Below are 26,157 nucleotides of genomic sequence, written 5' to 3'. Positions count from 1 at the left end.
CATCCAGACTGAAAGTGAAGGGATGGAGATCCATCTTCCATGCCGGCAGACCTCAAAAGAAAGCTGGGGTAACAATTCTTATATCAGACAAATTAGATTTTAAACTAAAGTCTGTAATTAGAGACACAGAAGGACACTATATCATTTTTAAAGGGTCTATCCAACAAGAAGATCTATCAATTGTAAATATCTATGCCCCCAACATGGGAGCAGCCATCTACATAAGCCAACTGTTAACCAAAATAAAGAGTCATATTGATAACAATACGTTAATTGTAGGAGACCTCAATACTCCACTCTCAGCAATGGACAGATCATCTAAGCAGAAAATCAACAAGGAAACAAGAGCTTTGAATGATACATTGGACCAGATGGACCTCATAGATATTTACAGAACATTCCACCCTAAAACAACAGAATACTCATTCTTCTCGAGCGCACATGGAACTTTCTCCAGAATAGACCATATACTGGGTCACAAATCAGGTCTCAACCGATACCAAAAGATTGAGATTATCCCCTGCATATTCTCAGACCACAATGCTCTAAAACTGGAACTCAATCACAAGAAAAAATTTGGCAGAAATTCAAACACTTGGAAGCTAAAGACCACTCTGCTCAAGAATGTTTGGGTCAACCAGGAAATCAAAGAAGAACTTAAACAATTCATGGAAATCAATGAGAACGAAAACACGTCGGTCCAAAACCTATGGGATACTGCAAAGGCGGTCTTAAGGGGGAAATACACAGCCACCAAACCTCACTCAAAAAAATAGAAAAATCCCGAATTCACCAACTAACTCTACACCTTAAAGAACTAGAGAAAAAGCAACAAATGATGCCTAAGCCAAGCATTAGAAGAGAAATAATTAAAATTTAAGCAGAGATCAATGAATTAGAAACCAGAAACACAGTAGATCAGATCAATGAAACTAGAAGTTGGTTCTTTGAAAGAATTAATAAGATCGATAAACCACTGGCCAGACTTACCCAAAAGAAAAGAGAAAGAACCCAAATTAATAAAATTATGAATGAAAGGGGAGAGATCACGACTAACACCAAGGAAATAGAAACAATTATTAGAAATTATTATCAACAACTATATGCCAATAAACTGAGCAATCTGGATGAAATGGAGGCCTTCCTGGAAACCTATAAGCTGCCAAGACTGAAACAGGAAGAAATTGACAACCTGAATAGGCCAATAACCAGTAATGAGATTGAAGCAGTGATCAAAAACCTCCCAAAAAACAAGAGTCCAGGGCCTGATGGATTCCCTGGGGAATTCTACCAAACATTCAAAGAAGAAATAATACCTAGTCTACTGAAGCTGTTTCAAAAAATAGAAACAGAAGGAAAACTTCCAAACTCATTCTATGAGGCCAGCATTACCTTAATCCCCAAACCAGGCAAAGACCCCATCAAAAAGGAGAATTTCAGACTGATATCCCTGATGAATACGGATTCCAAAATCCTCAACAAAATCCTAGCTAATAGGATCCAACAATACATTAAAAGGATCATCCACCACGATCGAGTGGGATTTATCCCCGGGATGCAAGGGTGGTTCAACATTCACAAATCAATCAATGTGATAGAACACATTAATAAGAGGAGAGAGAAGAACCATATGGTCCTCTCAATTGATGCAGAAAAAGCATTTGACAAAATACAACATCCTTCCTGATTAAAACTCTTCAGAGTATAGGGATAGAGGGAATATTCCTCAAGTTCATAAAATCCATCTATGAAAAACCCACAGCGAACATCATCCTCAATGGGGAAAAGCTGAGAGCCTTTCCCTTAAGATCAGGAAACATCAAGGATGCCCACTCTCACCACTATTGTTCAACATAGTACTAGAAGTCCTAGCAACAGCAATCAGACAACAAAAAGAAATAAAAGGTATTCAAATTGGCAAAGAAGAAGTCAAACTCTCTTTTCGCAGATGACATGATACTTTCTGTGGAAAACCCAAAAGACTCCACCCCCAAATTACTAGAACTCATACAGCAATTCAGTAATGTGGCAGGATACAAAATCAACGCACAGAAATCAGTTGCTTTCTTATACACTAACAATGCAACTGTAGAAAGAGAAATTAGAGAAACGATTCCATTTACAATAGCACCAAAAACCATAAAATACCTCGGAATAAACCTAACCAAAGAGGTAAAGGATCTTACTCTAGGAACTACAGAACACTCATGAAAGAAATTGAAGAAGACACAAAAAGATGGAAAAACATTCCATGCTCATGGATCGGAAGAATAAACATTGTTAAAATGTCTATGCAACCCAGAGCAATCTATACCTTCAGTGCCATCCTGATCAAAATTCCAATGACATTTTTCAAAGTGCTGGAACAAACAATCCTAAAATTTGTATGGGATCAGAAAAGACCCTGAATCGCCAAGGAAATGTTGAAAAAGAAAAACAAAGCTGGGGGCATCACGTTGCCCGATTTCAAGCTATATTACAAAGCCGTGATCACCAAGGTAGCATGGTACTGGCACAAAAACAGACATATAGACCAATGGAACAGAATAGAGAGCCCAGATATGGACTCTCAACTCAATGGTCAAATAATCTTTGACAAAGCAGGAAAAAACATGCAATGGAAAAAAGACAGTCTCTTCAATAAATGGTGCTGGGAAAATTGGACAGCCACATGCAGAAGAATGAAACTCGACCATTCTCTAACACGATACACAAAGATAAACTCAAAGTGGATGAAAGACCTCAATGTGAGACAGGAATCCATCAAAATCCTAGAGGAGAACATAGACAGTAACCTCTTCGACATCGCCCACAGCAACTTCTTTCAAGATACATCTCCAAAAGCTAGTGAAACAAAAGCAAAAATGAACTTTTGGGACTTCATCAAGATAAAAAGCTTCTGCTCAGCAAAGGAAACAGTCAACAAAACCAAGAAGCAACCCACAGAATGGGAGAAGATATTTGCAAATGACACTACAGATAAAGGGCTGGTATCCAAGATCTATAAAGAACTTCTCAAACTCAACACCCAAAAAACAAATAATCAAGTCAAAAAGTGGGCAGAAGATATGAACAGACACTTCTCTGAAGAAGACATACAAATAGCTAACAGACACATGAAAAAATGTTCATCATCATTAGCCATCAGGGAAATTCAATTCAAAACCACATTGAGATACCACCTTACACCAGTTAGAATGGCCAAAATGGACAGGGAAAGAAACAACAAATGTTGGAGAGGTTGTGGAGAAAGGGGGACCCTCTTACACTGTTGGTGGGAAGGCAAGTTGGTACAGTCACTTTGGAAAACAGTGTGGAGGTTCCTCAAAAATTTAAAAATAGAGCTACCCTATGACCCAGCAATTACACTTCTGGGTATTTACCCCAAAGACACAGATGTAGTGAAAAGAAGGGCCATATGCACCCCAATGTTCATAGCAGCAATGTCCGCAATAGCCAAACTGTGGAAAGAGCCCAGATGCCCTTCAACAGATGAATGGATAAAGATGTGGTCCATATATACAATGGAATATTACTCAGCCATCAGAAAGGATGAATACCCAACTTTTACATCAACATGGATGGGACTGGAGGAGATTATGCTAAGTGAAATAAGTCAAGCAGAGAAAGTCAATTATCTTATGGTTTCACTTATTTGTGGAACATAAGGAATAGCATGGAGGACACTGGGAGAAGGGAGGGAAAAATGAGGGGGGGAATTGGAGAGAGAGATGAACCATGAGAGACTATGGACTCTGAGAAACAAACAGGGTTTTAGAGGGGAGGGGGGAAGGGGGATTGGTTAGCCTGGTGATGGGTATTAAGGAGGGCATGTACTGCATGGAGCACTGGGTGTTATATGAAAACAATGGATCATGGATCACCACATCAAAAACTAATGATGTATTGTATGGTGACTAACATAACATAATAAAATTTTTTAAAAATCATAAAAAAAAAGAATAGAGCTACCCAACAACCAGCAATTGCACTACTAGGTATGTGCCCCAAAGATACAGATGGAGTGAAAAGAAGGGGCACGTGCACCCCAATGTTCATAGCAGCAATGTCCACAATAGCCAAACTGTGGAAGGAGTCAAGATGCCCTTCAACAGATGAATGGATAAACAAGATGTGGTACATATACACAATGGAATATTACTCGGCCATCAGAAACGATGAATACCCACCATTTGCACTGACATGGATGGAACTGGAGGGAATTATGTTAAGTGAAGTAAGTCAGAGAAAGACAATTATCATAGGGTTTCACTCATATGTGGAACATAAACAATAGCATGGAGGACCATAGGGGAAGAGAGGGAAATCCAAAGGGGGAGAAATCAGAGAGGGAGATGAACCATGAGAGACTATGGACCCCGAGAAACAATCTGGGGGTTTCATAGGGGAGGCGGGTGGGGGGAAGGGGTAACAGGGTGATGGGTATTGAGGAGGGCACGTGCTGTGATGAGCACTGGGTGTTATACTTAACTAATGAATTGCTGAGCACTGCATCAAGGACTAATTATGTACTATAGAGTGGCTAACTGAACATAATAAAAAAAAGAAATTGAAAAAAAATCAGAAAAAAAAAATCTGAAATAATAAAAAAAAAGAACTTGAGTTTAGGATTCCCGCTCTAAGTTCCCGCTTTGCTTTTCCCAGGACATCTTTTAAAATAACCACTTAGAATTAAGCCCACTAAATGTAGTGATCCGAAGGGATAAGTGCACCCCAATGTTTATAGCAGCAATGTCCACAATAGCCAAACTATGGGAACAGCCAAGATGTCCATCAACAGATGAATGGATAGAGAAGATGTGATATATATATCACACACAGTGGAATATTATGCAGCCATCAAAAAAATGAAATCTTGCCATTTGCAATGATGTGGATGGAACTAGAGGGTATTATGCTAAGCGAAATAAGTCAATCAGAGAAAGACAAGTATCATATAATCTCACTGATATGAGGAATTTGAGAAACAAGACAGAAGATCATAGGGGAAGGGAGGAAAAAATGAAACAAGACAAAACCAGAGAGGGAGACAAACCATAAGAGACTCAGGAAACAAACTGAGGGTTGCTGGAGCGGTGGTGGGAGGTGAGAGGGATGGGGTGGCTGGGTGATGGACATTGGGGAGGGTATGTGCTATGGTGAGCGCTGTGAATTGTGTAAGACTGACAAATCAGAGACCTATACCTCTGAAACAAATAATACATTATATGTTAAAAAAAGAAGACGACAATAGTAGGAAGGGAAAAATGAAGGAGGAGAAATCGGAGGGGAAGATGAACCATGACAGACCGTGGACTCTGAAAAACAAACTGAGGGTTCTAGAGGGGAGGGGGGTGGGGGGATGGGTTAGCCTGGTGATGGGTATTAAAGAGGGCACGTACTGCATGGAGCACTGGGTGTTACATGCAAACAATGAATCATGGAACACTACATCAAAAACTATTGATGTAATGTATGGTGACTAACATAACATAATAATAAAAAAAAAGAATTAAGCCCACTAAAAGTTAGGGACCTCCACTCCAACCACCTTTCAAGTAACAGGTGCTTGCTACCCTGTTCTCTATCTCCTGCTCACTAGTGACCTGGGAAGGAGGACTGCCTTCCTCTGGCTTACTGCTCCCCACCCCAGATTCTGGAATCTGTATGTAATAAATCCTATGACTTTACTTCCCCTGTGTGAGTGTACTGAAACTGCACCTTCAATCAAAAGAACCATGGGTTTCACTTCCCCAAAGTGGGAGCTTGGATGCTCACAGAGCCACCTGCCGAGCCCGTGTAGCTGGCTTATGTTCCCCAGTGCAGCAGGTCATAACCTGCATATTTCTAAATTCAATACACCAGTACTACATATAAATGTACGCTGACATCCACATTATGTTCTTTATGACTCAAAGGCAAAGATGCTAAAAGAACAAAACACCATAAGGAAACTGAGGTCACAGACTTACCTCATCGTGAATCAGCTCCAGTGGTTCTATCATATATACAAAGGTATTATCTTCAAACATACCACTACGAGACAAGAAACCGCACCAGGAGGAAATTAACAAATACCGCAAACAGCAAGAACCAGCAAATGAGCTTCACATTGCATCTTTAAAAATGAACAGTGTATCTGAACAAATATCTTTATACTGCCCCAAACCTAATTCATATATCTGTATGGAATCCTACTGTGGTCTCAGCACTGTATTAGACAGAGATAAGCTACAAAAGGTGTTAAAGTGTATACCACGAGCATATAAATTATAAATGTTATAATTAATTTTTGAAACAAAATGAAAACATTAGAAGATGAATCTGGAACAGGACTATTCATACAGTTCCAGTATGTCACGTTATAATTCCAAGACAATGTCCAACTAGTACAAATTTCTTCTTACACAAATCCAGTATCACCTATAAGAAAATAGGTATTTTGCTCGTGAGAATAATCTAAAACCATCTGATTCTGAAAAGGCAAACAGAAGCGTATTTATGGCTGCCAATTGTGAATTTCCATTAAGCAGTATGACTCTGTGTTGCATATAATTTTGAGATATATAGGAAGATAAGATTTTCAATATCCTTTCTCATCACATGGCCACAACCAGATCTTTACATGGAGGGTTACTATTTGGGTCTAAAAGGTGCTTAGAGAGGTTTTTCTAGAGCCTGCCTTGAAGCCGATGTATGAGCTCCTCTCTTTGCATGCCCCCCCCCCATCCTCCTGTGGCCAATACCACCTGACTGCTATGTCCTCTGGCATATACCTTTGGGAAACCTTTCTAGACTAGGTTTGGTCACCCTGTAAGTCCCTGATCCTCCCCTTCACAGTTCCTACCAAAATGGCAATTCAATATTAATCTCTGTAATCACTTGTTTAATCTCTGAATCTCCTGCAGACTCTAAATGTTAAGACAGTGGAGACTATGCCCTCGTTCATGACTCCATATCCAGTCCCTAACATGAGACTGGCACAGCAGAGTCCCTACAACAAATATTTGGGAAAGAAAAGATGGAAACAGTGCACAGCTGAAAGCAAGTTCACTCTCCCACATGAGACTCGCACGTACTGAAGTCCATTGCAGGTCGACAGAGCTGCCCTGGAGTCCTTGACACCTCGGATGCTGCCGTGGTAGTAACAGTGCTCTCCACCCTACAACACAGAGGAAGGTTTCATTGATGAATGATGCTTTCTGGATCATCATTCACTCTTACAGATGTTCCTATAAGCCAGAAAGAATTGCAAAGAGGGTCCTACAAACGCCTCCTGGTTGATGTGAAATCTCAAAGGGCACGAGGCCATTTTTCCGCTTTTCTATAAAGATGCTGTGTTATTAAATTTAATAAAGGAGAAAAAGCTATTAACGGGAATTAGACACCAATGTAACTGATACAACTTACATACCTTTCTTAAACATGTAAGGGAGTAGCTACTTACCAGATATTGCTATGGCATAAGGTCTTCTACTGAACTGAGGAGACCCCAGAGCTCTTGTTGTTAATAACTGTGTTTGATAGGGGCACCTGGGTGGCTCAGTCGGTTAAGTGTCTGCTTTTGGCGCAGGTCATGATCCCAGTGTCCTGGGATCCAGCCCTGGTTTGGGCTCCCTGCTGAGCAGAGAGCCTGCTTCTCCCTCTCTTCCCCCCACTCATGCTCTCTCTTGTTATCTCTCTCACATTAATAAAATCTTTGAAAAAAATAATTGTGTTCGATAGAAAACTACATAAAATCTTATTATTTGCTTCCCTACCTTTTAAAATTCGTTTTAAAAATTTCTTAGAAGTATTATATGAACTTAATTTTCAAAGTCAAGTAGTAACTATAAGGCCTATTTTAAAAACACAGGGGTGCCCGTGTGGCTCGGTCTGCTAAGCGTCCTACTCTTATTTTCTGCTCAGGTCATGATCTCAGGGTCGTGAGATCCCCGTGATGGGCTCCGCACTCAGCCGGGAGTCTGCTCGAGGATTCTCTCCCTCTCCCTCTGCCCCTCTCCCTGCTCACGCACCAGTGAACACGCTCTCTCTCTCCTCACCTCCATGACAATCATTTTTAACTCTTTTATCTGTTTCTTTTGCTGTTTACCTATGTATTTTTGAATGGAGTATTTATACTGCTACATCCTGGCTACACATACTAGGTAATTTGTCACATGTATTTTATTCTGGGAGACAGCCCTATTGTCCCCCTTTGGCCTCCCACTGGGCCTGACACAGAGCCACCAGCCAGGAGTTCTGTTTAGGGTCATCCTGGGAACTCTTCTGCCTCCCTTCTACACAGAATCCTAGACCCCATATCTTCTCCATTCATGATCTCATCTTCCCCTTTTTTGAAGGTACACATCTTCTGGTACTTTCTTGAAAAAGTGACCATGGAAGATGAATTTGGTGAGAACTTGCATATATAAAAACTTCTTTTTCTATCTTCACACTAGATCAACCATTTGGGTGGGTAGAGAATTCTAGATTAGAAATTATTTTCTCTCGGCATTTCAACACCATTGTGCACAGCTTCTAATGTTGCTGCTGAGAAATGGCTGCTATTCTGATGTTAGATATTTTCTATAAAATATAATTTTTCTCTTTCAAGAAGACTTTAGGGAATTTTATTCACCCCCATTTTCATGAAATCTCAAGACATGCCTTGGTGTGGGTCTTGGCTTATTCACTGTGCTGGGCACTCGGTCAAACCTTTTAATTAAGAAAATGCACACACTTCAGTTCTAGGAAACTTTTATTATTTCTCTGATAATTCCCTCCTTTCCATTTTTCTCTATAAATGGAGCTCTTCTACCAGAGTAGAGAAGGGATGGCTGCCTGGCTATATGGGGTATGAAGTGCATCAGGGAGGTAAGAGCCCTCCACGTAGACTTTGAACCAACCTCTCTGTTTTCATGTACCCTCAAGTCCTGGATCTTCAATCGGCTTGCTTCTTGGGTTTCCCTAATGGAACTTAGCAGAACAGGAAAAGCTCAAACCTGACAGATAACCCCATCCGTTTGCTTTCTATCTCCTAAAATTTTATGAATACCTCTCATCTGCAGTCTTTTCTTCTCCTGTCTTTGTCCTTGTGGGTTTATATTCTTCTTTATTCTTTGACTAGTATTTGACTAGGTTATTGGGAGGGAATAGAGATAAATATAAGCATTGAATCCACACTGTTTACCCAGAAGCTTCCTATTTGTTTTCTTAAATAGAATATACTGAACATACTTTGACTTTTCATTGATGATTTCCAGTCATTTTGATCGCTGCTCCTTATACTGTATTACAATAGCCTCAGAGGTTATTTACAGTGATAAGGGTGTCTACCCATATATCAAAGACCACTCCCCAACCAATTCAGTTTGTTTCCTCTTAGAAACTATAATACACATTTCCAGTGCTGGTTGTCTAAATTTGGTATTATAACCTTGTTAATATTTTGTAAAAGGTTGCTTTTGTATGGGGTTTGGTTCTCAAAAGGCAATTTTTTACAAAAATATTGACTTGTATGCAACATAAGGTTTATTTGTATATCCAACCCTAGAACTTATAAGGACAAATGGTATCATGCCTCTCAGCAATTTGTGAATCCAGGTCAATATTCTGCAATTAAATTTCAGACTCTTCACATGGTTCTAAAAACAACCACAGGTAACTGTAAATTCCATCAAACTGGTTATTTAGCACTTTGTATCACACCAAGAAGTTCTCTTAAGTCAGGTGATTATTAGTGCATAGCAAATATGGTCATATTTACTTGACCTTTCTAAAAAAAGCTATATTTTCCAGATTTTCCTAAAAATATTTTTTTCCCAGAAAATACTTCCAAGTCCTTTCTTAGATTTCATTTTAATTCCCATTAGAAACTGAAGATTGATGCTCTCTCAGTATAAAGGTCATTGTTAGTTGTTTTAATTAAGGTAGGATATTATCTGAAGGAACTCTTTCAATTTTCTGTATATTTGAAGGTAAATCACCATATTTTCTGAACCTGAAATAAGACTTGAGGTAACATGCAATCCCTGACATCTATTATCATAACAAAGCTTGAATATCTAGATTATGTGGTCATATTAAGCACTATGAGGAATTCAGCAGGCTCTGATTTAGTATTAGTATCTGGTAGTATTAGAGGATTTTCTGAGTTTCTTATTACTAAATTTATAACAAGTTTTTAAGAAAGCATTACCATAAAAATACTATTTGGCAACTCTCCAGGTGTACGCAGCATTTTATAAATACCACTGCAAAGTAAGCTCTTGAAGTATTTCATATTCAAAAAATCCTAGTTGAAAAGAGGCATTCCCTCTTGGGTAACAGGGATAACAGGAGCGAACCAGTGCAGAGAGGCCCCTCCCAGAGGGCGTTGTGAGTGGTGACACTGGAGGGTCAGCTCTGGGGGTACCTTCCACCCAAGGATCTAACCATCTTGAACACTCATTCGCTGTCTCATAGTAACTACTACCTCCTTGTACAGAGAAGGAGACAATGACAAGGTGTGAAAAGGCTCTGCGAATGATAGCAGAAAGCCAAACTGAATGACACGTTTTCAGGCTCTCCAGTTAGTGTTTCTTTCTCCAATGGGGAAGGTCTCAGACAGTTTGAGAGCCCTGGCCAGCCACTTCGCGATCAGTACTGAGGAGCGCATCACAGATCTGTGACTAGGCAATTGGCAGGCAGGAGAACAAAAGGGGCTCATTCAGCACATGACAGGAGTCTGTGTGTGTCCACACAGGTGTCAGCGTTTTTCGATTCGAAACTGTCAGTGAGTTATTTAAATGCAACAAAATAGAGCATCCGATAAGCGGAAGTTTTTGGCTAGTCAAAGGAACTTAAAAATCCTAGTAAGTATGCTCCCCAACCTACCACTTCCTCACATCCGAACACTCCACAAGCCAGATGATGCTCAAATAATGGCAACTCTGCTCCACAAGGTTGTGGAGCTCAGAACCCCGCTGGAAACCACCAGGCCACTCCTGCAAATAATGGGACCCTGACTGAATGTGCATCTTTGAAAACACTTCCTAATCAGAAGTGGCTTGGGATAACAGCTCTGTGAGTCCAGTGCTAATGACCTAAAGAGGAAAACAGATTTGGTTCCCTGGTATTATCGATTGAATGACAGAAACAGTTTGATTCTTTCCACTTGCTTTAAATACATCCTATTGGAAAACAGAACCTACTGTTTCAATATGATTTATTTTACAACTGCCCCACCTTTGTGTCTGTTTAATTACCTCGTTTTCTCTTCAGTAAAGTTCAACCAGTCAGTTCTTACTTTCTTCATCATTTAAGAAACCCTCATAAACTCTTGGGGAGCTGGGTGGCACAGTTGGTTAAGCATCCGACTCTTGGTTTCTGCTCAGGTCATGATCTCAGAGTTGTGAGATCGAGTTCTGCATTGGGCTCCATGTTCAGCATGGAGTCTGCTTAAGACACTCTCTCTCTCCCCTCAACACCCAAAGAACAAATAATCCAATCAAGAAATGGGCAGAAGACATGAACAGACATTTCTGCAAAGAAGACATCCAAATGGCCAACAGACACACGAAAAAGTGCTCAACATCACTTGGCATTAGGGAAATACAAATCAAAACCTCAATGAGATACCACCTCACACCAGTCAGAATGGCTAAAATTAACAAGTCAGGAAACGACAGATGTTGGCAAGGACACAGAGAAAGGGGAATCCTCCTACACTGTTGGTGGGAATGCAAGCCGGTGCAGCCACTCTGGAAAACAGTATGGAGGTTCCTCAAAAAGTTGAAAATAGAGCTACCCTACGACCTAGCAATTGCACGACTGGGTATTTACCCCAAAGATACAAATATAGTGATCCAAAGGGGCACATGCACCCCAATGTTTATAGCAGCAATGTCCACAATAGCCAAACTATGGAAAGAGCCTAAATGTCCATCAATAGGCGAATGGATAAAGAAGATGTGATATATATATATATATATATATATATATATATATATATAATGGAATATTATGCGGCCATCAAAAAAAAAAACCCCACGAAATCTTGCCATTTGCAACGACATGGATGGAACTAGAGGGTATTATGCTAAGCGAAATAAGTCAATCAGAGAAAGACAAGTATCATATGATCTCACTGATATGAGGAATTTGAGAAACAAGACAGAGGATCACAGGGGAAGGGAGGGAAAAATGAAACAAGACAAAACCAGAGAGGGAGACAAACCATAAGGGACTCTTAATCTCAGGAAACAAACTAAAGGTTGCTGGAGTGGAGGGGGGCGGGAGGGATGGGGTGGCTGGGTGATGGATACTGGGGAAGGTATGTGCTATGGTGAGCACTGTGAACTATGTAAGACTGATGAATCACAGACCTGTACCCCTGAAACAAATAATACATGTTAATTTAAAAAAAGACTCTCTCCCTCTGCCCTTTCCCTCCCTCTAGCCCTCTCTCTCTCAAATAAATAGATAAATCTTTAAAAAAAAAAAAAAAAGTCTCATAAACTCCTGAACATCTGGATAAACATTTGAAACTACGCAGGTCTTAGCTCACAAATGTGTATGTATATTTTGATATTCCAGCTCCTGAATATAATAATAAAATAGGACACTATATTCAAATGATTATTTTACATGCATATCTTTAAATTCAAACTTTTCAATCATCAGGGTCTATTAATCTATTTAATACATCAGTGGGCTGATAGCAAAAGAGAAAAAGATCTCTTTAACCGGACACATATACCTGAATTTGAATACTGCAGCATAAGGAAATGAAAAAATATATCAAAGAATCAGGGAACTTGAGACCCCAACACCAGTTTAATTATTTACCTTCATTAAACTCAATAGGAAAAAAATGTTCAAGTATTAGAACAGTTTAGCTGTACCAATGCTATATAAATTTTTAATAGTTCTTACAAAATTATCCTATTCAAACTTAAAATAGCTTTGTGAGGAGCCAGTGTTGTCTGCTCTCTTGATTTTTTTTTTTTTTTTTTTTTTTTTAATTTCCCAGCCAGGAGCCATGCCCACAGAGGCCCATTTCCTCCAACAGCAATCCCTGCCAAGAACAGTTCACGGAAGGAGTGAGCTTGAACTGAGCCATGGTGATGATTCGATTTAAAAAAAAAAAAAGTAAGAAAACTTCTAGGAGAGTGATGTGATTACAGTGATAAGGCAAAGAACAAAGACAGGGATTTTTATCTGCTTGGTTCATTGATGTACACCCAGTACCTAGAACAGGGACTAGATCATAGTAAGCTGAATCAGTTATCTGTTTAACGAATACAAATGACTTATTCATGAGCCTGAGTGACAAGACCAGTCTGAAAGGAGCAAAGGATTCATGTTTGTTGAGAAGGTGGGTAAATAAACCCACCTGAGGGCTTATTTTTCCTTTAAGATATAAGTGACAAGCCATAAAATTCACCCTTGTCAAGAGTGTAATGCAGTGGTTTTTAGTCTACTCACGGGGGTGTGCTACAATCACCACTAATTCCAGCATGCTTTCATCACCTCAAAAGGAAACCTGCAGCCATGAGCAGTCATTTCCCACTCCTCCTCACCCCCAGCCCCTGGCAACCAAACCGTACCCTGCTTTGGTCTTCATGTATTTGCCTATTCTGGACATTTTCAACAAATGGAATCATACAATATATGGACCTTTGTGACTGGCTTCTTTGACTTAGCATAATGTTGAAAGATTTATCCATGTTGTACCATGCATTAGTACTTCCTTACTTGTTATGACTGAATAATATTCCCCTGTGTGGATATATCACATCTTATTTATTCATCAATTGATGGCCATTTGGGTTGTTTCCACTTTTTTGATAATTATGAATAATGCTGCTGTGAACATCTATGTACAAGTTTTTGCTTAAACATATGTTGGATATCTACCCAGGAGTAGAACACCTGGGTCATAAGGTAACTGTATGCTTAACTTTTTGAGGAACTGCCCAAGTGTCTTCCAAAGCAGCTCCACCATTTTACATTCCCACCAGAAGTCTGTGAGGGTTCTACTTCTCCACATCCTCACCAGCACATACTACTGTCCATCGTTCAGATCATAGGCATCCTTGAGCGTGTGAGGTGGTAGCCACACAAGTTTAAAACCAAATGAGAGAGTGACCCAGGACTGAAACAGATCAAAGTGCCACCTTCATTTTTGCTAGTGCTATACCAGAGGAGAGGGTCAGCTGAGAATCAGTAGGCCTGCTAATGCCACACCCTGAGTTGGCTAGACTTACCCACCCGGGGATAGACAACATGGAACAAGAAACCCCCACCAACAACACACACACAGCAGGCTGCTACTGTGCAACTTAGAGTGTGGAAAAGTACAGAGAACGTGCTCTGCCTGTAGGAGGTGGATCCCATAAAAGAAGGGAATAAGAACAACACAGACATACCCAACTCCTTCCCATCAGTTAAGTGGCTCTTCCTTCCCGGAGCGGGAGTGAGCAAGGGGACAGGAAGAAGCCAGGGTGAGTAAACAGAGCTAGGAAAGGGCATTTTCCCCGCCCAATAATGATAAAGAGTAATAAAGTAGAGGGAAGTGGGGATGGGAGCATAGCATCTATCTGTTCAGTTTTCCATTGCTGGCCAGCTGATACTTCTTTTCCTAAGCACAATTGAAACCAAAATATTAGTAAGCACTCAAAGTTACTGGTTCGCCTAAAAGGAATTTAATAGAAATATGTTAAAGTTGAAAAGGACTTTTACACTGTCGTGTTGATACCTAGTTCACTTATGCAAGAACTAAAACACCAAAAATTAACTCGTTTTTAATAGTTTCATCAACAAAGTCAATCAACAAGTCACCAAAGTTGTTTTATCATATGCTGTGTAGGAACTCTAACAAAAGCAATTGCTCTGTCGAATGCAGAACAAAAGTGCTTCCATACTCTTTCACTGATACCTGACACCTATTCTATATTGATTACTTAACTCGTTGACCCCTCCAGTTCCTATCTTAGCTTCACAAGGAAAAGAAGTCCCTTTAACCCACTTTCATCCAATAAAAATAAAAGCCTAAGACACTGCCCTTTCTTGGCAAGAAGTGGGAACTAGGTAGGGGCTTGGTGGTGATGAAGTGGGAAAACCTTGACAAGCTCCTTCAAAGTGTGGATTCATCATTCTGTTTGAAACTAATTCTTGGGATATTTTAAATGTCTGCACTTAAAAGTTGAAGCCAAATAGGCTTGGCGTAATTCTTTTCATCTCTAGTGAATAACAGGGTGTGTGTGCATGTACTTTTGTCTAAACAGTGTGAAATCTTTGCAAGAAAGGTTGCACACTGAGTTGAACCAGGTTTAATTAACCTAACCATCCTCCCATGTTAATTTCCTTCACTGGTACTCCGTACAAAGATCTTCTTAACATGGAAGGCAATCTGAAGTTTAAAAAAAAAAAGTTTTACAAAATACGTATGTAATGGTAGGAAGAGTGTGGATCTAAATAAACTTTCAGAAAGAAAAACTATCAATATGTATGTAAAAGACTTTAAAGAAAGGTACCAATGCTTTGACCCAGAAAATCCCATTCTCAGAATTAATCCTTAAGCAATTATTAAAGATGGGTTCAAAATGCGTCAGGAGGGGTGCCCAGGTGGCTCAGGTGGTTGGGTGTCTCACTTTTGGTTTCAGCTCAGGCCATGATCTCGGGGTCATGAGATCAAGCCCCGCATCAGCTCTGTGGAGTTTGCTTCGGATTCTCTCTCTCCTTCTCTCTCTGCCCCTCCCCACTCTCTCTCTCTCTCTCTCTCTCTCAAATAAATAAATAAATAAATAAATAAATAAATAAATAAAATCTTTTCAAAAATGTATCAGGAAGGCCTTTCCTTACAAATTATTTGTATAGTAAAAGATTGGAAGCAATCTAATGTCTATTGCTATGGGATTTTTAAATAAATTATAGCAAATGAATAGGAAAGAATATTACACAGTTTTAGAAATAAAAGTTTAGAAGATTATTTAATACATGTTAAAATGTTCATAATGTTATTAGGTTAAAAAAAATTCTGCTTCAACATACTGTGCACCATGTCATCTTGGTTTTGGGGGGTGTATATATAAATACAGACACAAAAAACAGACTGTTACCATTAACTCATTATATAGGAAGCAGTAAGTTTGGGTATACGATCTGTTTGGAGAAAATGAGGCATCAATAAGAGAAAAGCAATGAACACAAAAACAAAGTGCAATAAACACTTCCTTTGCCACAGCTGAAATACCCTTTGTTTTAAATTCTAGTTGTAACTGATAGGAGTTTTGATGTGCCTTATTGGTAAGGTCTCCTTCTGGGACCTCAAATGACCTCTGGAGGCCAATTAGCTATTCTGCTTCTAAAAAAAAAAAAAACTGACTGAACTTGTTAGTGAGACGTTTGACTCAGGTTACTGTGGCCTGCAAATGTGGCTCCTTTGCTAAGTCTATAAAGTTCTCGTGCAATCTTCTCTACTCCAGACTCATGATTCAGCATCCGCAGCGCTCAGGGCTCTGGCGCAGCTGACGGAAGCTTTGGTTTGTACAAATGCCAGAAAGCACCGTTCCCGTGCTTGATTTAGCATTTCTGCTCGCTTTCCACAGCATTCACTTTTCGGGAGCTTCAACAACCCCCAAGATGCAGCCTGAGGCAAGAACTGACAGAACAATAAGAATAATAACTGGAAGTTCTTAATCTGTGGCATAAAATTCAAAGGCTTAAAACACGCATCAAATTACAAATGTGCCCACTGTTAATTGGACAGTTATAAATCCTGAGAAATTCCATAACCCCCTGGGCAGTATTTACAGTGAAGGCCACCCATAAATATCTGGTGAGAAGCTATCACACTGAAAAAACCTAGTTCTCTGTGCTACACAACCCAGCAAGCCCACACAGGAAAGGCCCACTTCTGTGCCAATACTCGTTAGCAACGTAGAAAAAAAATCCAAAGTTTCCCATTGCATTTTGTTTCCCTGTTTCCTCTCCTGTGCCCGTGGTATCTGCTCCGTGGACACAGCTTAGGTTCAGTGGTACTCTGTGGACTTGCCACAAATCAGTCTCTGAATGTAGCCATCCCCAGGATTTTCATCCTGACTGGTAGAGATCACTGTCTTCCTTACACGCAAATAATCTTATTTGCATCTAAACCCACTTGCTCCTTACTGACACTCCATTAAAGGAATAGTTAATCTCCACTGAAGGAAATCGAGTACCCAATAAGCTTTCAATGACAATCCATGGTGGCCTTGGGTAAGTTTATCTGCCCCCTCTTTGCCTCAATTTCTTCCTTCCTTTGCACAACAGAAATAATAATATCTTGTGAAGATTAAGGACAGTGTTCCCTGAATCTCCCTTCCCCTACCTGTCCTCTGCCCTTCTCAGGCACCAAAGTCTCTTGGACTAAACAGCCATTCTAGGCTCATCATTCAGACTGTGACCATGAGCTGGTGATCTACTACTTGAAGGTATTGCTATGGAGCTGTATAGCTCTTTATATCATTCATTTCCAGAAGATACTGTATGTATAACCAAAACAATAAACATTTCTTTATTGACCTGAATATACAGAATCTCTAATGCTATCTTGAACATTTATAAGTTTTAATAAGTTTCTCCTAAACTTATTTTAAATTTAAAAATAGCACTGTTGTACAAGAGAACAGCTCATTTTATTGAGAGAGACATCAAACAATGCAGCGTGCGATGAACAGTTCTATGGGCAAGCATGTTTATGCTGCAGGATTTCCGTATGTTCTTAACTGTACCTTAGAGTGCTGTGGCTTCCCATTTTCGTAGTGGATCTCCACATAATCAGAAGACAGCAAACCACTACAAGGGAAAGAAAATAGAGTGATTTCTGCATCCAAGACACTTAGAGGTTTAAAAATAATCAGCTCAGGAGATGGCTACGAGGGGCGTGTAGACCACAAAGAGCCACCCTCCACGGCAAGTACGAACAGGTTTTCATCAAAAGCCTCGGACGTTCTCCAGTAACAAATCATTCCTCACTCTGTTTAAAAAAAAAGACAAAATATAGATACTATAAGGGTGAACTCTTTATACACACTATGCATCATTTGACTGATAGGTTAATTAATATGGAACAAACAGAAAAGGCAGGTAACAGGAGGAGACAGACCTTATAAAAATCCCAAAATTATGTTCTAAATAACTGGAATCTCAAAAACATAATCACTGAGGAAAAGTATAGAATAAAGGCCAGAGAGTAAATATTTTAGGCTTTTCGGGCCACGTGGACTCTGCCACGACTACTCAATTCTAGACACAGACACAGGCAATATAAACAAATGAGCGTAGCCGTGTTCCAGTAAGACTTCATTTATGGACACTGAGATTTCAATTTCACCTAATCGTCCTGTGTCAGGACATTTTTTCTTCTTCAATTTCTTCAACCATTTAAAAATGTAAAAAATACTCTTAGCCTGAGGACTATGCAAAACCAGGTATGCTCGGTTTGGCCTGTGGGCCATAGTTTGCCAACCCCTGGAATAAAATAACAGTTAACAATAAAGACTTTGAAGTCAGACAAAGTTGGATTTAAAGCCTAAAGCAGCCCCTTATTTGTGCTGTGACCACAGGCCAGTTCCCCAGCTCAGCCTTTACTTGAGTCAAACGAAGGCGATAGAGAGTCTGAATCTCATGGGATGTTGGAGGTTACATGAAAGCGCACACCATGCGTAGCCCAGAACTCAGCACCAAGTCCGTGCTCAGCAATGAGAATGAGGCTGCCACCGCTTTTATTTTAATTCAATTTCTCCAAACACATTTCTCCCTATACAATGTGGGGAATGCAAACTATGTGCCTCGGAAAAGAGCAGGCAACTATTAGGGCATCTGGGTTCCTCTTTGGGCTCTGCCACTAGAAATAATGATGACAAATGGTAAGTCCCATGTGCTGAACACTCACTAGGTCCTAGGCGCTGTGCTAGGGACTAGAAAGAGGTTAACTCATTTCACCCTAACGATAAGAGGAGGACAAAAGTAGGTTCTACTATGTATGAGCCAGATGTGGGCCTTCCTGCTCTGACATTTTACTTTCTCTAGTTCTGCCTAAGTGTAGGTTTTCCTGTTAGGAAATCTTGACATTTATTCATCTCTCTGTTGAATAAATAAATAAATAAAATCTTAAAAATAAAAAGAAATTACTAATCAAATGTGTATCTACTCATGTTTCTACATTTGTTTTTTTTTTTTTTTTTTAATTTTTATTTATTTATTTGACAGAGAGAGACACAGCGAGAGAGGGAACACAAGCAGGGGGAGTGGGAGAGGGAGAAGCAGGCTTCCCGTGGAGCAGGGAGCCCGATGTGGGGCTCGATCCCAGGACCCTGGGATCATGACCTGAGCCGAAGGCAGACGCTTAACGACTGAGCCACCCAGGCACCCGATGTTTCTACATTTGAAACTAAATAATGGTACATCTACTCATTCCCTTTTAAAAATCAAAGTTAATAGTCAAAGTAACAACAATTCTTGATTCTGTGTACTTGAAAATACCTGACAGGGTGCAGAAACTTCTTTCATATCTAGTTCATTAAGTCAGCGACTAGCATTGTGAATATACATAAACAGGGCTATTGATGGTAACATTTCTCTGAGGAACGCTTCCATAACACCAAGGCAGAGAGAGGTTTTACTAACTACCTTCTACTTACCTCTCTCTACAGGTAATTCATTATTTTCAAAATTCTCAACCACACAATCACTGGAGCATGTCTAAGAGTTGAAAACAAATTTACTTGCTTGTGATGACAAGGGCATATAATAGCATTCTAATCATTAATCGCCAAATCGGATAAAGGTCACTGTAGGATGGAAGTTCACAGCAAGGTGGAAGAGAGAGTAAGAACTGGAGTAAGGAAATTCTCTTGAACACCCTCACTCTGCACCTTCATGGTGAATCTGTACCACTGAGGAAGTGAAAAGAACATGAATTCTAGAGTCAGACTGAATGTGATTTTACTCAAATATGAAGAACAAGGGTAAACACTTTGAAGATGCTGAACTCTGAGAGCAGGAGAACGGTAAGACCATTAAAACATGGCAAGTGAGCCAAGAATCAAACCAATGAAGGGAGCTGTGGCAGAAATGATGCTATGTGGCCACCATATCCCATTTCACTTTCCCCTTCCTAGCACAGTAAGACCACATTTCAAAGCTTCTCTAGCAGTGAGGTTAAGGCTGAGAGATTGAATTTTGGCTCATAAGATATGGTGGGAAGTGATGTCTACCCCTCTAGTGTGGTTATTATACTCCATGCATGATTATGCAAGCTCTCCTCCATGGCAACTCTGGAAGCCCCGTGCCCCAGATGGCATGGATACAAGATGGGTGCAGCCTAAGTTCCTACATCATGATCTGGAGAAGAGCTTCCCAGGAAAACCACTCAACTTGTATTGGACCATAAGGTGGGTAAGAGATAAAATTCTATAGTGTTAAATCTCAGATTTTATCTTTATTACTGAAACATGGTTTCAACTATCCTAATTCCAAGATCTATCACAAAGAAAAATTTAGAAATGTAATGTTCAAAGAATTTCAGAATCATCAGCAAATGTACGAAGAAAGCTGCTACAAGATCTAAGCATTGGAAATTGACACAAAGAGAGAAATATGCCTTGGGGAGATTTTTCCTACATAAATATATATATATTTGTTAGAGTCCTCAAGTTTGAGATTTCTGTGTCTAACGAAAGTAGGCCCATGAATAGCCAAGTGATCAAAACTCCCAAAGGTTTATATCTTCCACTTAGGCTCATTATGGAGAAGCCAAGCATCCTAGGAACTGGGAAAAGTTACTTACTAGAAATCCCTTCTGCCTAAAAATCTTATTAACCAAAAAAGGTGGATGACTCCTAGGGTTTTGTTTTGTTTTTTTAAATAACTTGAATCCCTTACTTTAAAGAAAGAATCATATGCTTTCTTTTGGGTAACCCTGTCATGAAAGGCTGAGCAGGCTAATCAAGCAAATTAAATTGTTTGATTAGGTAAAGTTCAGGGCCTTGGGCTTCGAGGGAAATGCTAGGAAAGACAAATGCTGGAGCACAAGAAAACCATCTGGTCTACATGAGTTCAAAGTCATTTACTTCCTTATAAAAAAAAGTCAAACTATCAGTCTCTAGAAGCCCAGGTCTGAAATCTATGTTCACTGAAATTGAACGACACTGAAATGTGTCGAACCCTCACAGTTTATACCCCTGATTAAAAAATTGTGTGAGTTGCTGGGAGCAGAATGAGCTCTTCAAAAAGGACCTAGAGGCCAACAGGGCATTCCTTCATCAGTAGATCTAGGGAAAAGTCGAGAAGAATAGTAGCAAGCACCAAGGCTTACCAACTGGATGGTCATATAATTTATCATCCAAATCAGGACATTTTGGGGAGTGCAAAGAGGCACGTTAGTAATTATGCCAGGACAACAGATGTAAACCAAGAAGGTCTGGGACATATGATTACCCTACCTTAAAGTCAAATTTTAGGTACGTACATCAAGTTCTATATGGAAAGTCAGGCTAGTCTATGAAATGAAAAGTATCCTAAAGCTGAGATGCTACTAAGCAAGCAGTCTGTGAGTATGTCTCCTTTTCCAGTTGCTTTTGGCCTCTGTGATTATGTTTATATGGCCACCATTTTAGGACAACCTTGGGTAGTGTCCTTGGGTTCTCTCTCTGAGTGCATAACATCAGGAGGTAGATAGTGGGAGACGAGTCAGCAGTCAGAGATGTGGAAGCCAGGAAGCTACAAATCCACATTCACTGCAGTACACTGGACTTGTCAGGTCTCGACTAGCCATGCTTCTTGTCACGCGAGGTCTTCCTTCTTAAGTGAACAGTAGCACAAATATTTTAATTCAGTCCTCAGTAGTAAAATAGTAAAATCCTTAAGTTACTTCCATATGTGTTCAAAACTGGGATTAGAACAGAAGTCAACATTTATGTGAACAAAGAGTAAAAAATTGTGTGTAGAGAAACAAGACTGCCACTAATGTCTACTTTCACAATGTATATTCACTCATCTGATTATCTTCTGTTTGACAGGGCTTAGCTTCTCAATATTGCAAGCCCTGATCATGCCCAGTGGCCCCTGACAGATTTACCCGAGAAGTCTCCTGCTGCCCTCTCCACCAGGTCTCATTCATTCATTTAATAAACACTGGTCACTATGGAGATGAGCAACTTCATGGGGCTTTGAGCATAATAGCATTGTACAATGAAGCACCATGCCTGTTCCCTCTTTACACTCGAAGGTTCTCTTTTCTCCTTTTATACACATACATATTTTTAATTCATCAAATAATTACTATAACTTGTAATGAAGAGAGACATAGAATTTAAACTCAGTACATTCATACAAGCATAAGTTTGTAACCTTATAATTATCCTCTGTCCTTATGTTGCTTTCCTTTTTTGAAAACAATAGGCTTAAAAGTCAAATGATTTTTCAATAGCCACTTTTCTCAGGGTTGAGGAAAAAATTAATCATCCCACCTAAAATAATTTTTATACCCCAAGTGTTTCAGCTAGAAAATATATAATCCTTTGAATGTAAACAATACAATAAGACTTTTAAGCTGTGCTAAAGGATTGTAGGCATGAAGAGGTTGGAATTTCAAAGAGTAGAAATGATATGTTAAGTGGGTAAAAGTAATTACAGATTGAATAGAAGCTTTGTGTTAAGTCAAACAAAGACAGCCTGCTAGGCGAGGGCTGGGAATGTGGGCATATTTCATAGGAGGAGAGCTGCAGGTGGAGAACACTCCTAGCAGAGCAGGATGGAGGGTGTAAACCTCTTTGAGGGTCACAACAGGAATTTAATGAGTTCCTAAATCACATAAGAGGTTGCAGCCAAAATTTTAATGTGGAGGAGCTCTTGCATCTCATAGGTGATGGCCCTATGCACCATACTAGTAACACCCTAGTCTAATATAACAGGGAACACAGGCAGGGCTGCAAGTTAATAGACAGGGAAGTAGACAAAGGAGGAGCTAGAAGAGAAAGGAGGAATGAACTTGAGATGTAAAAGCTGATGACCACCACCCAAGCTGGCTTGATCAGCCAATGAGGGTAGCCAATTAAGAGTTCCCTTCTGAGGAGGTGGTATCAACAGAGATTTTTAATTAAATAAAAATGAAAGATGTTCAATTTTTCCTCCTTGGCTTGAAGTCAAACCGTATGAAGTGGCTGCCAATATCTCTGCAAGTATATACCAGTAATTCTGAGATTCCTCCATAACAGAGTCCCAGGTATTCTCACATATGTGGTTTTACCCCCATACATCGTGAAACAAAAAAGATTTTTAAACACAGGGAAAATGGAATCCAAATAAAAACACCATGCCTTTTGAACACAATTACACATACCTGAAATGCTTTGATGCACAAATTTAAGCTAGTAATGAATATTAGAGTGTGTTGAATATTGCCAATGCGGGTTCTCTTCCGACATTCCCAACATTTCTTTTTTACAGCTATTAAACACACAGCAAAATCGTAGAGAATGGATATGGATCTGTGATCCACCTTGCCTTCCTATAACCTTGTCCAGGACAGACAGCTCTCCTTCAAGTCCAATTCTTGCCATGTCCTAGGATAAGAACTCCCTGCTTCTTCCATTTTTCAGTTTATCAGAAAAACTGCACATATGTTTACAAAGTGTTCCATTCTTTCTAAGTATGCATGAAATAGTCAAAAGAATAAAAAAGAAACTAATGGAAAATCTAACAGAAATAATAAGCATTAAATAAGGTAGCTGGTTACAAGATAAATATGCAAAAAAAAAAATTTTTTTTTATGTGCACCAGCAAAAACCACCTAGAAATAGTTTAGGGGAGAAGTTTCTACCAATAATGACAAAAACAGAAAGGAATTTCATATATATACATATGCATAGATGTACATATACCCTATAACTTTAATATTAATTCCAAGCAAGATCCAGCAAATTTTTATTAATTGACAAAATTATTCCAAAGTTCATCTTAAAGAACAAATGCTTATGTCTACCCAAACATTTTTCTTAAAAAAGGAGTTACAATAGGATATTACTATTAATTTATATTACTATTATAATATACTATTATAATAACCAAGATACAGAGCACGACCTGATTAGACAAATGGCCCAAAGGGGAGAACATAAAAGAAAAGAAATGAAAAGAACAGAAAAGAAATTCACGTTCATACCAAAAACTTTATATATGAAAATAATGGCATTTTAAATTGGTAAGAAAGAGAATAAAGAATAAATATGTACAGGACAAGTGACTTAACATTTTGGGAAGCTTAGATCCCTAATCATATCTTACACCAAACTAAAAATATATACATTAAAGATTTATATTTTTTAAAATAAAGCTATAAAAATACAGCTGAATGTTAGGAAGAAGAGGCCTTTTTAAGCACGATATTAAGCCCAGAAATTATAAACAACAGATAAGACTATAAAAAAAATTTTAAACTTCCACGAGTTAAAAAATACAATACACAAAATTTCAAGAGAAACTAAGAAAAAACATTTGCAAAATATATGAAAAACAAAGGGTTGCCATCCTTAACATAAGGAGCCAAAATTAAAACCAAGTAAAAACAGATAAACAATTCAATAGAAAATGGGCAAAGGATGTGGGCAGGCAATTAGCAAAACAGAATGCGCAAAATGCAGTTCATGGAAAAAGAAAACAAGAAATACTAAGGGTCCTCAATTACATACAAACGTACAATTGCACTAGTATAAAAGAGCTGTAAATTAAAACAACCATAAGAGACCAATTTTTCCCATCGGTTTAGAAAGTAAAAATGAATAATAACAGCCAGAGCTGGCAAAAGTCAGAAAAACGAGCACTCCACACATTACTGCTGGGAATGCGTATTAGTGTGTCTTGCTGGGGACAATTTGGCCACAGCTATCGTATTCACCCTTTAAATCCACAAGTTTTTATAATCTCCTAAACGCTACTCATAAAGGTGTCCTGAGGAAATAACCAGGCAAGAGCGCGCGCGCGCGCGCACACACACACACACACACACACGCGCGCGCGCGCGCGCGCGCGCACACACACAGGATGAGTCCCTGAAGATGATGGAGCTAGGAGTTGGTTTTTTATTTATACGTGGTTTTACAGACAATTGGAAAGATGTTTACAACGTTGTTCAGTGAAAAAAGCAAATGAGAGAATATTATGTTTGGTAAAAGTATGTTTACATTACGGAAAGAAAAAAAATCTGCAAAGGTAGACACTCAAATATAACAGCAAGCTACTGTTTCCTGTGGAACTTTCAACGGTTTTTATTTTCTTTCTTTGGCTCACCCCTGAATTCCTGAAGTTTTTACAATGACTATATACTACCTTTTAAGATAAGAAGCCACAATACAAGCTGTATTTTTTTAAAAGAGGAGGAACACAGTGCCTTTAGGAAGAAATTAAAGAAGGGCTAATTTTAGGCCCGGGACAGGAAAGGAATTGCAGCTCCTGGCAAGGCCACCGGCAATCATGCGGGATTAGTGGCTGGGCTATCTGCCTCTGTTCCCCCCCCAACCCCCAACTGCTCCCGCCGTTCCCTGAACACCTGGAGGTTGGAACGGAACACCTGGAGGTTGTTCGTGCTAGATGGAGTGCGTGAGGACACAAGGAGAAACAAACCCAGTCCATATCCTCGAGGTGCCTCTCAGCTCATACCTAAAATAAGACAAGGCCGCACCTTGCCTGGGATGAATAACAAAGTATCAAGCTGCCCCAAAGAGGAAATTCATCTCAACAAGGATGATCAGGAACTTTTCAATAAGAAAGCAAGACCATTTGCAACTACGTGGACGGAACTGGAGGGTATTATGCTGGGCGAAATAAGTCAATCAGAGAAAGACGTGTATCATATGACCTCACTGATATGAGGAATTCTTAATCTCAGGAAACAAACTGAGGGTTGCTGGACTGGTGGGGGGTGGGAGGGATGGGGTGGCTGGGTGATAGACATTGGAGAGGGTATGTGCTATGGTGAGCACTGTGAATTGTGTAAGACTGTTGAATCACAGACCTGCACCTCTGAAACAAATAATACATTGTATGTTAAAAAAAAAAAAAAGAAGATAGCAGGAAGGGGAAAATGAAGGGGGGAAATCGGAGGGGGAGATGAACCATGAGAGACTATGGATTCTGAGAAACAAACTGAGG

General features: G+C 39.5%; 1 protein-coding gene across 1 annotated transcript in view; it reads right to left on the bottom strand.

Annotated features, from left to right (window-relative positions):
* The window catches only part of ADAM23 (ADAM metallopeptidase domain 23), a 174,106-nt gene that overhangs the window by 70,442 nt on the left and 77,507 nt on the right, over window positions 1-26,157 (bottom strand). Inside the window, exons 4-6 of the mRNA XM_036107978.2 lie at window positions 17,739-17,802; window positions 7,080-7,162; window positions 5,973-6,036 (exon numbers count right to left, since the gene is read on the bottom strand). Coding sequence (XP_035963871.1) covers window positions 5,973-6,036; window positions 7,080-7,162; window positions 17,739-17,802 — 211 coding nt within the window. The remainder of the gene's footprint in view (window positions 1-5,972; window positions 6,037-7,079; window positions 7,163-17,738; window positions 17,803-26,157) is intronic.

The sequence above is a fragment of the Halichoerus grypus genome, chromosome 4, assembly GCF_964656455.1.
Source record: "Halichoerus grypus chromosome 4, mHalGry1.hap1.1, whole genome shotgun sequence".
Taxonomy (NCBI): domain Eukaryota; kingdom Metazoa; phylum Chordata; class Mammalia; order Carnivora; family Phocidae; genus Halichoerus; species Halichoerus grypus.
The sequence above is the reverse complement of the archived record's forward strand: the minus strand, read 5'-3'. Positions and strand labels throughout refer to the sequence as shown.